The sequence below is a fragment of the Crocuta crocuta genome, unplaced genomic scaffold (assembly GCF_008692635.1).
Source record: "Crocuta crocuta isolate KB4526 unplaced genomic scaffold, BGI_CrCroc_1.0 scaffold125, whole genome shotgun sequence".
Taxonomy (NCBI): domain Eukaryota; kingdom Metazoa; phylum Chordata; class Mammalia; order Carnivora; family Hyaenidae; genus Crocuta; species Crocuta crocuta.
The window spans coordinates 1,441,897-1,454,866 of NW_027531143.1; the positions used below are offsets into that span (position 1 = coordinate 1,441,897).

The following is a 12,970-nucleotide window of genomic DNA, read 5'->3' on the forward strand; positions in this document are numbered from 1 at the left end:
TTAGTAAAGTTTTGAGTGAGAAACAATGTATAATTTAGTGTTATCATCTTTTTTTAATTTACCAAAATTTTTTCATGTTTATTTATTTTTGAGAGAGAGACAGAGTGTGAATGGGCAAGGGGCAGAGAGGGAGACACAGAATCCAAATCAGGCTCCAGGCTCTGAGCTGTCAGCACGGAGCCTATCATGGGGCTCAAAGTCACAAACCATGAAATCATGACCTGAGCTGAAGTCAGATGCGTAACTGACTGAGCCACCCTGGCACATCTTAATAAAATATTAAATCCTTTCGACATGTACTAAATAGGGGTTATTTCAGCAACCTCCATTCATTGAATATATCTTTTATGTGCTTTCTGCAGCAACTTCATTTTATTTTACTTTTTTATCTAGCTTGAGTTATAACACCTATAACATTGTGCAAGTTTCCAGTATACAATGTGATGATTTGATACACACATATGTTGTGACATGATTCCCGCAATAAGGTTGGTTAACACATCCATCACTTCACATAATTACAATGTGTGTTTGTGTGTGTGTGATGAGGACATTTAAGATCTACATCCTCAGCAACTTTCAAATATATAATATAGGATTGTTAACTATGTCATGGTGCTGAATATTAGATCCCCAGAATGTATTCCCCTTCTAACTATTCATCTTGTACCGTTTGACCCACATCTCCCCATTTCCCTTGCGCCTCAGCCCCTGGCAACCATCATTCTACTCTCAGCTTCTATGAATTTGGCTTTTTTTTAGATGCCACATGCAGCAACTTAATTCTTTGCAGCAATTTAATTTTAAAAGTGTCCCATCATAGTGCCCACAGAGATCAATGAGCAGGATCTTGGCCACTTGCTATCCATTCATGATCTGAGCATTGGTCAGTATGGGGCAGACTGGGGCAGCCTACAAAATTTAATAATCAGTTATTAGAGCCACAAACTCTTCATAAAGTGAAATTGTTTCAGACCTAGTCCCCACCACCAATTTGGATTTTTTTATTCTTGGGCCTCCTCTCTCATCATCAACCTCCTTCAGGACTGAAAACCTAGCCTCTCCCATCTTCTGGGTGACATGGCCTTGTCTACCATCCTCTGTGAGATGGCCAAAGCAAGGAGTCTGGAAAGCTGCCCATCAGTCAGAGGCAGAGCTACAGAGCTGCAGCCCTGGCTGGGATGTGGGGAGGAGCGGTAGCTGAGCCAGGCCAGGCCCTGGGTACCAGTCTGTGGAACAGAAGTAAAGCAGCCTCCCCAGACAGCACTAGGCCAGACATGGACCCATAGCAGGACTGTGCTCTACAACAAAGAGGCTCTTAGAAAGAGGGTAGACCTACTCTTTCTTTGGTTGCTGAGGAAGGATTCAGTTGGGATCAAAAGGGACAAGGCTGAGAGATGACATAAGTCCTCTCCACATGCTGAGAGGCAGGGCAGTTTGGAGAAAGACATTTTAGAAGGCTGCTGTGGAGGGTATAACTGAAGTCAACAGTAGACAGAAAGGACTGTGAAGCAGTAGCCAGTTTCCCTCTGAAATTGGTAGCTTGAAGCTGACGGTGCCTCAGCTGCCCAGGAGATCTCTGTGAGGAGCTAGGCCATCACCTGTCTCTTATAGTCAACTTTGCCTGTACTTCTCCTTCCAAGGCTCTTGGCCAGCCTGCAGAGAGGGCGGAGGCCCTTCTGCCAACAGCTACAGCCACGTGGTAGCATACACCCATCGTTCAGAGAAGCAAAACTATCAACGATGGCCTGAAAGTAGGGAATAAGATCAAGAATGTTTGACTGTATCGCATCTGGACCTAGTGTGGCTTGGCTTCTACAGATTCGTAGAGGCCTGCCCCAAGAGTCCTTCTGAAAGCTTTGACTTGTTTTGCAAGTATCCAGCTAAGATAAAGTCTGCCCGTGGAGCCACGAGCTGATCCTCACAGCCTTGGCAGGTGGTGGGACTCACAGTTTGATGTAGACCAGATGTGGACTCAGATCCTGGCTCTACCACCTGCGTGACTTTGGACAAGTTATTTACTCTGAATTTGAATCTGGAGATAATGATACCCCTTTTATAATAATATTGTAGGGACTAAATGATACAATCATATAAAGAAAGCCCTAACAGTGAGTGGTACATAGTAGATGCTAAAAAAAAATGGTAACTGCACCTGGTACTTTGTTGATTAGTTGTTGATGCAGATGCAGGTTCTGAAAAATGACCTCTGAGCTAGTGTAATAAGAGTAATCAAAATCTGTAGCCTCCTTTTCTAAGTCTCTATAGCAAGATAACTCAGTCATTATTACATTAAAGTTTTTGAGTTCAGGAAAAAAACTTTTTCTTAAAACACTTCATAAATATTGCAATAATTTTTTTTCTGGAACCTCTTTATTGTGTTGACTTACTCCCAACCAAATTTTCCAGATGCTGTCTATAATCTGAATACCCATTGAAAGAAAGATTCATACAAAAAGCAGAGAAGAGTCTTACTCAGATATCCACGGCTTTCCAGTTCTGTACTCATCTCTTTGCATACCAATCAAGTCTGCTTTTTGATCTATCTTCTCACGTTTTTCCTTTATTTCATTCTGTTAAAAAGTATGTTCTACATACCCTGGTTCAGCAGGGCCATACCACAGGAATTCTGCTTATCAAGACGGGATTGATTCGGCTTTCTTCAGACAGGATATTATCCCTGCTCACCCTCCACTGAATCCATGTTGGTGCTTTTCTTTCAGATTTTGTAATTAATTATGAAGCTTCAGAAACACAATTCTGCAGACAATTACAAACTGCCATTACTCCATCGCAGATAACTACAGATTTCACTCCAGTTACCATAAATCTTTACATTATTACTATTTCAATGCAATATCCAATTTTTGTTGGAGAGGTATAAAGATTTTCTGTGAAGAGGATGCCAACCAATTGATCATTTAGAGGGAAGTCTTTAGACATATAAAAGAGGAAATTTGAAGTCCGATTATCTGCATGTTGGGGGATCTCCAGCAGCAGATGGTGAAAGCCATTGGTGGAGAGTGTGCCTAATTGAAATCCTTTGCATGAAACCAGGGAGAAGTAAATAATTCAGGGAAACCAATATGATGGCCAGAGAATGATACTTACAGGATATATAAAACTGAGACAATATTAATAACAGAACCAGTTTGTTTCCTCCTCAAATTAAAGCAGAAAAAATGTGGGAGGCAGACCTAAACTTAAAGAAAGGTGGAATCTGGAAAGAGAAATTGAACTGATGTTCTCCCTTCGAGTCCATTTAGAGATATTTTGTAAACCTAACATTTCTACCTAGCAGAGCGAAAACAGCAGAAAGCCCTGTCTCCATGGAGAAGATCTGGACAGCCTGTTGCAGCCTGAAAATCAGTGCCATAAGAAAACAAAACCAAAAACCCATTTCTAACCCTTTCTCCTCACATAGCATTGCCTCTACTCCCCCTCCCATAATTTCCTTTCCTGATTCAGGTATATTTTCTATGATTTTGAAAACTGTTACCACATTTGTTATTCAAGCTAAAACATGCATCTGTGAGTCAACTGGGGAGTTTGGTAAGCATCTTATTTTGAAACCTCCAGTTGACCTCCCCAGCCCCCTTAAATTAAATGACCTTAAACAGATTATGTAAGACCATGTCTTCTGTGAGTCCGTTCCCTCAGAATAAGAGAGTTTTGTTAAGATTGCCAGACAAATAACACTCAAGAAAGAAAAAGTTGCCCATTCATTCACAGAATTTCAGAGCTGGGAGCAATGTCAGACGGCAGCTGGTCTAGCAGCACACGATTCCATCTGCCCCGCGAAGCTTGGTTCTGACCTGCAAGATGTGAATAAACTTTCCTTCCATCACCCTCTACCTGGGCTACCCCTGCAGCATTGTCACTTCTCCTGTGCTTTGCATTTTGAAGTAACAGCCCAGGTTCTTGCAGCTCAAAACCTTTTCCCTTAAAAAAAAAAAAGAAAGAAAGAAAGAAAAATCATTGCTCCCTGAGATTCAAAACACTGTTAAGAAACTCAAAACCTGAGAAGATTAGGGTTTCTCAGCTTTGGCACTACTGACATTCAGACCAGATAATTCTCTGTCATGAAAGGGCTGTCCTGTGCATTATAGGATATTTTGCAGCATCCCTGGCCAGTTAGTGTCCCCCCTGCCAGTTGTGACCACCAAAAATGTATCCCAACATTTGTTGGAAGCGGGGGAGGGAGGGGTGGACAAAATCCCTCCCGGTTGAAAACCATTAATGTATATAGTTTGTGCAAAAACAAATAAATGTGCATTGAGTAAAATGATGATTTCAAACTCAATTCGCCTCTAACCAAACACACAACCTCTCCAGACACTAAATGTTACCACTTTGCAAGAACCTTAGCCAACTAAGTGGCAATTGTTCTGCTAGTACCCCATCACAAGACCTCTCCAAGGTCTATATGCCACAATATCTGCTAAAACAATGGAGGGAAGAGTCCCATGCTAGTTCTGGAATTGTACAAGTCAGATGTCCCACAAAATAAAGCAGCCTGGGTTCAAGTCTGTGGTCCTGATGCAGGAGTAGATGAACTTTAGCAACATCAGCAGAATCCAGAGTTGAGTTGGTTATGTGGGTGTCCTCTTCTTCATGGTTCCATATTCATCATCCGGACACTTAGCAGCGGTTAGTTGGAGTCCACCCAGCAGGTAGTAGTTACTCATCAAATATTTGTTGAAGGTTTTTTATGAATAGTGTTTTACCTTTTGCAGTCTGCCTGTGGGCTAGGACAATCAGGTACATTAGCCTGTGCTAGAACTAAACAAGCTTTGTTCAAATCAGCCAGAGAATAGGATAGCTCCTAGAAAGTCTCCAAGTCTCTTGTATTCCTTATTCCACAGTCCCCAAGTTTCAAAAATAAAAGTGTGTGTGTCCAAAATATAGAAGTGATCAGATATACTCCCTCTGACCTAGAAAGTCAAAGAGAGAGACAAAAAAGAACTGCAGGCTCTGTGCTGGTGTGTCAAATATATACCATCTTCTTAGTCCTCACAGCATCCCGTTGTGTAGGTGCTAAGGACGGGGGGTGGACTAAGTTGCTGAAAGCCAGACAGTTGCTAGGGAGAAGCAGAACTTCAAACCCAGCTCCTGTGCAGTTTTAAGTTGTCTGAACCCAATTTTAAGCCTCCCCTAATTCCCTTGTGCACCAGGCCTTGGTTGCTTATTGAATGGAGAGCCCTGGCCAGCACTGCCCTGTGTCTCCAGCACTGCTGACAACTGGCCAGCCTCTTTGGGGTTAAAGGTGGGGCTTCATCAACGCCACAGTTGTGGGAGTCTCTCAGAGACAGCACCCAGACCCAACCAGGCCATCCCTACAGAGGCTCTGGTTTCTTTTGGGACTTGTAGATTTAGATGCTCTGCCGCTCTGCTCCCCATGGTATGGAGGTACGGCTTCTCGGTGGCTGCCCCAGGGGCTAGACAGCACACTCAAGAATTAGAGGGCGCTTAACTCCTCAGAGGTAAAAGTTGGACCGGTGAAATACGGGAAATTGAAAGGACCCAGCATAAAAATACCTTTCCCTTCCTCCCCCCCGTCAGACTGTTCTGAAATGTAGATGATCCATTTAGTCTTTATAGAGACCAACCTACCGGCTCTGTTTTCTTGTGAAGTTGGGGCCAATCCAGGAATGTACTACCTTATATTTGTTTTCGTTTTCCTTTTTTCTTTGCTTTGTTTTTCTTTTTTCCTCACATTTACTGTCCTGGGATCATACACACATACACACATACACACACACACACGCACGCACACAGCACAAAACCTCCAGTAAAGTGTTAACCTATGTTTTGCCTTAGGCTCTGTTTTCTAGGAATCCCATGCTAAAACATAAATTTATGCTCTTTTATTTATAAAATCACAGTGCTGCCACCCATCTCTCAAAAGCCTAAGAAAAAATAAAAATACAATCCTTCTTTAGTACATGTTACTCCTTACTGATGATAGCTAACAAATATTTTGAAAATAAAAAACCAGCCATAGTATATATGGGTATGAGAAGCAGTACATCAAGATGGCACTAAATGTGCCTTCATGGTCTCCTTGTATCTGCCCTAACCACCAGCTGCTTTTCTTATCTTGCTCTTAGGTAAAAGGGCTGTGGTAACGCTCATTTGAGCAGGGCTGCATTTGTCATACTGTGATGGTATCTGCAGGATGGAGAGTGTCAGTCATCTGAAATGTAAATCCTAGTTCAGCTTATTAACTGTTTGACTTGAGAAAGTCATAATATCTCTAAGTAGATATTTCCTCACCTGTAAAATAGAAAGGAAACTATCTGCCTCACCTTTCCCAGGGGCTGATGTGACATCCAGAAAGCACTTTGAAGCACCATTCAGAGGTGTTTTAACTGTAAGGAGAGGTAAGAAAAACTGAACTTTCTAATTCAAGCTTGTAAAATTTCCCTTACCAAAAATGATGAAACACTTCAGTAGGAAAATATACAGGGATAAATCACTTAATTTCTTCTTAAATATCTTCAAGATAATAATGAAGATTAAAAAGCTGAAGAACTGAGACCTCTGGCCCAAATGAAATAAAATAGACTGGATTTTCCCTCCCACGTGAAACAAAGAAAAATTTTAAAACCTTAAAAAACAATTTTCAAGATACCTTATAACAAGCAATAAGGGGATTCTTTGAAAGAAAACAGATATGGTGAGCCCTATGATTGCTTTTACTGCTGGAAGTTTCCAGGCTGCTGAGCAGAAAGAAGGAAGCCTTGTAGAGAATGGGGGGCCAAATAGGTTGAGCAGAGTTGAGAGTCTGAGAGACCAAGGTGACTGGAGGTCAGAGGAGAGAGTACCAGACATATGAGCTATACCGAAAGAGAACTCTGGAGATCTGTCAAGGGTTCCCCTCCAGTGTTCAGCAGAGTACTACAGGGGTATGCATTTGAAGGAACCACCTGAAATGGAGAGAGAAAACCACTGAAAAGGATTAGTTGGCTCGGAATAATGCCTTTTTCTGTCAGCCATACTGGAAACCCTCTTAAGTCACAGAGCACTGGGTAGAGTATTCCGAAGAGTCTTGCCTCCACAGTGAGAACTAATTGACTGGACACTAAACACTGCTCTGGTCCAGCCCAACAAGGCTTTTGTTTTCCCAAGCCATTATTTAACTCCCAGTCAGTTAGAATATAGTGCAACACTAGTTCCAGGTATAGAATTTAGTGATTCATCACTTACATTTATGACCAGATGTTCATTACAAGTGCTCTCCTTAATACCCATCACCTATTTAACCCATTCCCCACCCGCCTCCCCTCTGATAACCATCAGTTTATTCTCTGTAGTTAAGAGTCTGTTTCTTGGTTTGCCTCTCTTTTTTTCCTCTCTGTTCATTTGTTTTGTTACTTAAATTCCATGTATAAATGAAACAGTATAGTGTATTTCTTTCTCTGACCGACTTACTTCACTTAGCTTAATATTCTCTAGCCCCAACTATGTCATTGCAAATGGCAAAATATCATTCTTTTTGATGGCTGAGTTACATTTATTCATAAGTCAGTGGACATTTGGGCCCTTTCCATAATTTGCCTACTGTTGACAATGCTGGTATAAACATCAGGGTGCATGTATCCCTTTGAATTAGTATATTTGTATTCTTTGGGTAAATATCTAGTAGTGCAATTGCTGGGTCACAGGGTAGTTCTATTTTTAACTTTTTGAGGAACCTCCATACTGTGTTTCAGAGTGGCCGCACCAGTTCACTTTCCCACCAGCAGTGTAAGAGGGTCCCCCTTCTCCACATCCTTGCCAACACCCGTTGTTTTCTGTGTTGTTAATGTAGCCATTCTGACAGGTGTGAAGTGGTATCTCATCGTGGTTTTGATTTGTATTTCTCTGATGATGAGCGATGTTGAACATCTGGATGTCTTCTTCGGAAAGATGTCTATTCATGTCTTCTGCCCATTTCTTCACTGGATTATTTGTTTTTTGGGTGTTGAGTTGGGTAAGTTTTTATAGATTTTGGATACTAACCCTTTATCAGACATGTCATTTGCAAATATTGTCTCCCATTCTGTAGGTTGCCTCTTAGTTTTGTTGATTTTTTCCTTTGATATGCATAAGCATTTTATTTTGATGAAGTCCTAAAGTTTATTTTTGCTTTTGTTTCCCTTGCCTCAAGAGACATACTTAGTAAGGAATTGCTGTCACCACTGTCAAAGAGGTTACTGCCTGTTTCCTGCTCTTGGATTTTGGTAGTTTACTGTCTCACATTTATGTCTTTCATCCATTTTGAATTTATTTTGTGTAGGGTATATGAAAGTAATCCAGTTTCATTCTTTTGCATGTTGCTGTCCAGTTTTCCCAACACCATTTGTTGAAGAGACTTTGTTCTATTAGATATTCTTTCCTGTTTTGTCAAAGATTAATTTCCATATAGCTATAGGGCCATTTATGGGTTTTCTATTCTATTCCATTGATCCACGTGTCTGTTTTTGTGCCAGTGCCATACTGTCTTCATCACTACAGCTTTGTAATACAGCTTGGAGTCTGGAACTGTGATGCCTCTAGCTTTGCTTCTCTTTTTCAAGATTGCTTTGGCTATTTAGGGTCTTTTGTGGTTCCATATGAAGTTTAGGATTGTTTGTTCTAGCTCTGTGAAAAATGCTGTTGGCATTTTGATAGGGATTGCATTAAATGTTCAGATTCCTTGGGTAATACAGACATTTTAATAATATTTGTTCTTTTATTCCATGAGCATGGATGTTTTTCTATTTCTTTGTGTTATTTTCAGTTTCTTTCACCAGTGTTTTATAGTTTTCAGAGTACAGGTCTTTTACCTCTTTGGTTAGGTTTATTCCTAGATATCTTACAATTTTTGGTGCAATTGTAAGTGGGATTGATTCCCTGGTTTCTCTTTCTGCTGCTTCATTATTGGTGTATAGAAATGCAACAGATTTCTATACATTGATTTTGTATCCTGCAACTTTACTGAATTTGTGTATCAGTTCTAGCAAATTTTTGGCCAGCCCAACAAATCTTAAAACCAAGATCTAAAGGGATCAAGTTGTTTCCAAGTAACTGAACTGCATTCCAGAACAAAGCTCAAGAATATTTATAGGAATACAAAAATATTTAGCACCCAACACAGTCAAAATAATGATGCCTGGCATCCAATAAAAATTACCAAGCATGCAAAAAAAAAAAAAAACCAAGAAAAATGCCTCATAATGATGTAAAAAAAAAAATCAATCAGAACTAATTCAGAACTGACACCAGATGTTAGAACTAGCAAAGGACATTAAAAGTTATAATTATATTTTATCACCTGGGTATCTCAGTCTAAGTGTCTGATTCTTGGTCTCGGCTTAGGTCATGATCTCACAATTCATTAGTTCGAGCCCTGTGTCGGGCTCTGCACTGACAGTGCAGAGGCTGCTTGAGATTCTCTGTCTCCCTCTCTCTCTGCCCCTCCCCCACTCACAATCTCTTGCTCTCTCTAAAATAAATAAATGAACATGTTTCAAACCTTCAATTGCGACATATATTTTTTAAAGACTCAAATTAAATATCTAGAGATGAAAACTACAATGCCTGAGCTGAAAGATACCCAGAATGAGATTAACAGTATATTCATACAGTAGAATACTACTCAGCAATGAAAAGGAATGAATATTGATACAACATTGATAAATCTCAAAATAACTGGGCTGAATGAAAGAATCCAGATCAAAAAGATTGCATTCTGTATAAATCCTTTCATATAAAATTCTAGAGAATGTAAAATAATCTATAGTTAGAGATGTGTATATTAAATGATTACCATGTAGGGGTTCAGGAGAAAGGGATTCATTCCCAAGAGGCAGAAGGAAACTTTTGGAAGACATAAGTTTGTTCACTATTTTTATTTTTATGATGGTTTCACAGATATACAGATACAGATGTCAAAACTTACCAATTTAAATGTACAGTTTATTTTATATTGATTATAACACAGGAAAGCTATTTTTATAAAAACTAAAGTGTATTTTTAAAAGCCACTGAACAACCAGGAAATAGAGGACTTATAACTGCATTTTTTCAATATTTAAATTTTTGTAAATTTTGGGGCACCTGGGTGGCTCGGTCGGTTAAGCGTCAGACTTCGGCTCAGGTCACGATCTCACAATTTGTGGGTTCGAGCCCCGCATCGGGCTCTGTGCTGACAGCTAGCTCAGAGCCCGGAGCCTGCTTCAGATTCTGTGTGTGTGTCTCTCTCTCTGACCCTCCCTTGATCATGCTGTCTCTATCTCTCTCTCTCAGAAATGAAATAAAACATTAAAAAATAATAATAATAAATAATTTTAAAAAATAAAATAATTTTTTGTAAATTTTAAAGAATACTAAAACGTTTAAATCTGTAATTTTTATTACATCTAAGTCTACAGTATGTACAGACTACATCTCTTGTATAGTATCTATAGTATCTAGTATAGTAACTAAAATTTGGTTTGGGGACTCTTTCCTTTTTCTTTTTTTAACAGTACATTAGAAAATTCCCCCCCCCCCCATTTTTTGGAAATACATTTTTTCTTGGCTTTTTAAAATTAAAAACAAAAACCCTAAAAGCCAAAAGCCACAAGGTAATTTTCAATTATGATTTTTTCCAAAGCTTACTTTATAAGTTAAGAAAATTCTACACATTTTTCTTAATCATAAATAACTATACGCTTACTCCCTAATATCCTTCTCTGTTTGATATGTGGTCTAGACTGAAAAGTCCTGCATGAGTCTGTTTAAGACTCAAGGGCTTTAGTTCCTGTTGTCCTGCCTCATTAGAGATACAGTTGTGTGATGCATGCTCATTATATTTGGGAATGAACTAATTTATGCATTCTCTTGTTCCTAACTTGTCTGTCCTGATTTCCCCCAGTTTGATGCTGACCGAGATGAAGATGAGGTGTTCTATGACATCAGCATGGCAGTTGACAGCAAGTTATTTCCAAACAAAGAAGCTGCAGCAGGTAAGTCACCATGTCCTTTGGGCAACAGTATGGCCTGATCACCTACCAAGTGTCTGGAGCTTTGTATAATGTTGGAGCTCAACAATCTGCTGCAAGTTTTTAAGGATGACACCATTCTCAGAGCTTTACACTTTCTGGTTTAAAAATAAAGGCATAAAACAAAATAGGAAAGAAGGACTATCTATAGGGCCCTTATAGTTAATGCTTGCCTTCCAGTCATTGCACATGTAAATTAGCAGGCAGTCCTGATGTAACATAGGATTGTGTTACTATAACTGAAAAAATCTAATCTAGCCCATTCTTTGTGCAACAATTAAAAGTTACAACTCCTTCAGGACTCTTTAACTCTGACATGTCTCTGCTGTGGCCCCTGGGAAAAGCCTCTCCTTCTGTCAGATAGCTTCTCCCATCCCAACCGACAGCTCCTGTTTTGGCTCTGAGCCTTCTCTTCCTAAGCATTCACACCTAGAAATTTGACATTGGACAGTAGTGCAGAGCAATCACACACCCTTATGTAAGCAGTAATCGAGATTCTCTCCTTGACCCTTATCTCATTCTCTTTTACTGTCTGACTCTGGTCAACTCATTGTCCCTCATGCTCTCCACTGTCAGTTCTATGCAGATGACTCAAATCTTCATCCCCGTTGTAAACTTTCTTCTCAGTAATGGCTTCAGTGCATAAAGACCGAAAAAGTTCTGGGCTGTTAAAAAAAAAAAAAAAAAGACTGAACATGAAAAATGTTTCATCATATTTGATTTGAAGCCCCCTAAGAGTAGCTTCAAAGAAAGGCAAGGCAGTAATCTTTCTAGGCAGACCCACAGAGCACAAATAACAATGTAAACTCACCTGCCCGGTTTTCCAGTGATATTTACCATAAGATGGCCTATTGTTGGAGAGATTGAATATTGAGCAGCATGTAAGATCATATAAATCAGAGTGGTGCTGCTCTGAAAAATGCTATGGCAGCCATGCTTTGTAAGCCAATGTCGTATTTAGAACATTTATTTAGACCTCTAAGAACAAATAGCTAACTGCTAGGTATCCCCAAGACAGTGGAGTGGAGGATCTGAGTTAAGCTGCCCTTTTTTATTTTTTAAATTTTAATTCCAGTATAGTTAACCTACAGAGTTATATTGGTTTGATAGAGTACATATAGTGATTCAGCAATCCTATACATTACTCAGTGCTTATCATGATAAGTGTACCCTTAATCTCCTTCACCTATTTTACCCATCCCTCACCCACCTCCCCTCTAGTAACCATCAGTTTGTTCTCTATACTTAGGAGTCTGTTTTTTGGTTCATCTCTTGTTTTCCTTTATTGGTTTTATTTCTTAAATTCCACATATGAATGAAATCATATGATATTTGTCTTTCTCTGGCTGACTTATTTGGTTAGCATAATACTCTCTAGATCCATTCATGGTGTTGCATATGGCAAGATTTCATTCTTTTTGTGGCTGAGTAATATTCCATTGTGTGTATATGCCACATCTTCTTTATCCATTCATCTATCGATGGACACTGGGGCTGCTTCCATAATTTGGCTATTGGAAAAAATGCTGTGAAAACATAGAGGTGCATATATCTTTTCAAGTTAGTGTTTTTGTATTCTTTGGGTAATACCCGGTAGTGGAATTACTGGATCATAGGGTAATTCAGTTTTTAATTTTTTGAGGAACCTCCACATTGATTTCCACAGTGACTTCACCAGTTTGCATTCCCACCAACAGTGCGAGGGTTGCTTTTTCTCCATGTCCTCTAACCTGCCCCTTCCTTAGGACACTTGACACTTTGTGGCTCTCTAGTGGCATTTTTGAAAGGTGGCCTCATCCGGCAGTGATGCAGCAGTGCTGACTTCTGTGCTAGTCAGTAAACTGCCTGAGGACAGGTGCTGTGTCCTCTGAGTGTATAGTACCTGCCCCATAGCAGAGGTCACCAGGGACCGAGTCCCTCCGTCTTTCCCCTCTATGCCTCCCAACTTATGAACGAGGAGT

General features: G+C 39.8%; 1 protein-coding gene across 2 annotated transcripts in view; it reads left to right on the forward strand.

The window, feature by feature from the left end:
- Positions 1-12,970, forward strand: part of AK5 (adenylate kinase 5) — a 228,566-nt gene that overhangs the window by 102,583 nt on the left and 113,013 nt on the right. For both annotated transcript variants that reach the window (XM_077771136.1, XM_077771137.1), the window contains exon 7: positions 10,883-10,973. In XM_077771136.1, the coding sequence (XP_077627262.1) occupies positions 10,883-10,973 (91 nt within the window). The remainder of the gene's footprint in view (positions 1-10,882; positions 10,974-12,970) is intronic.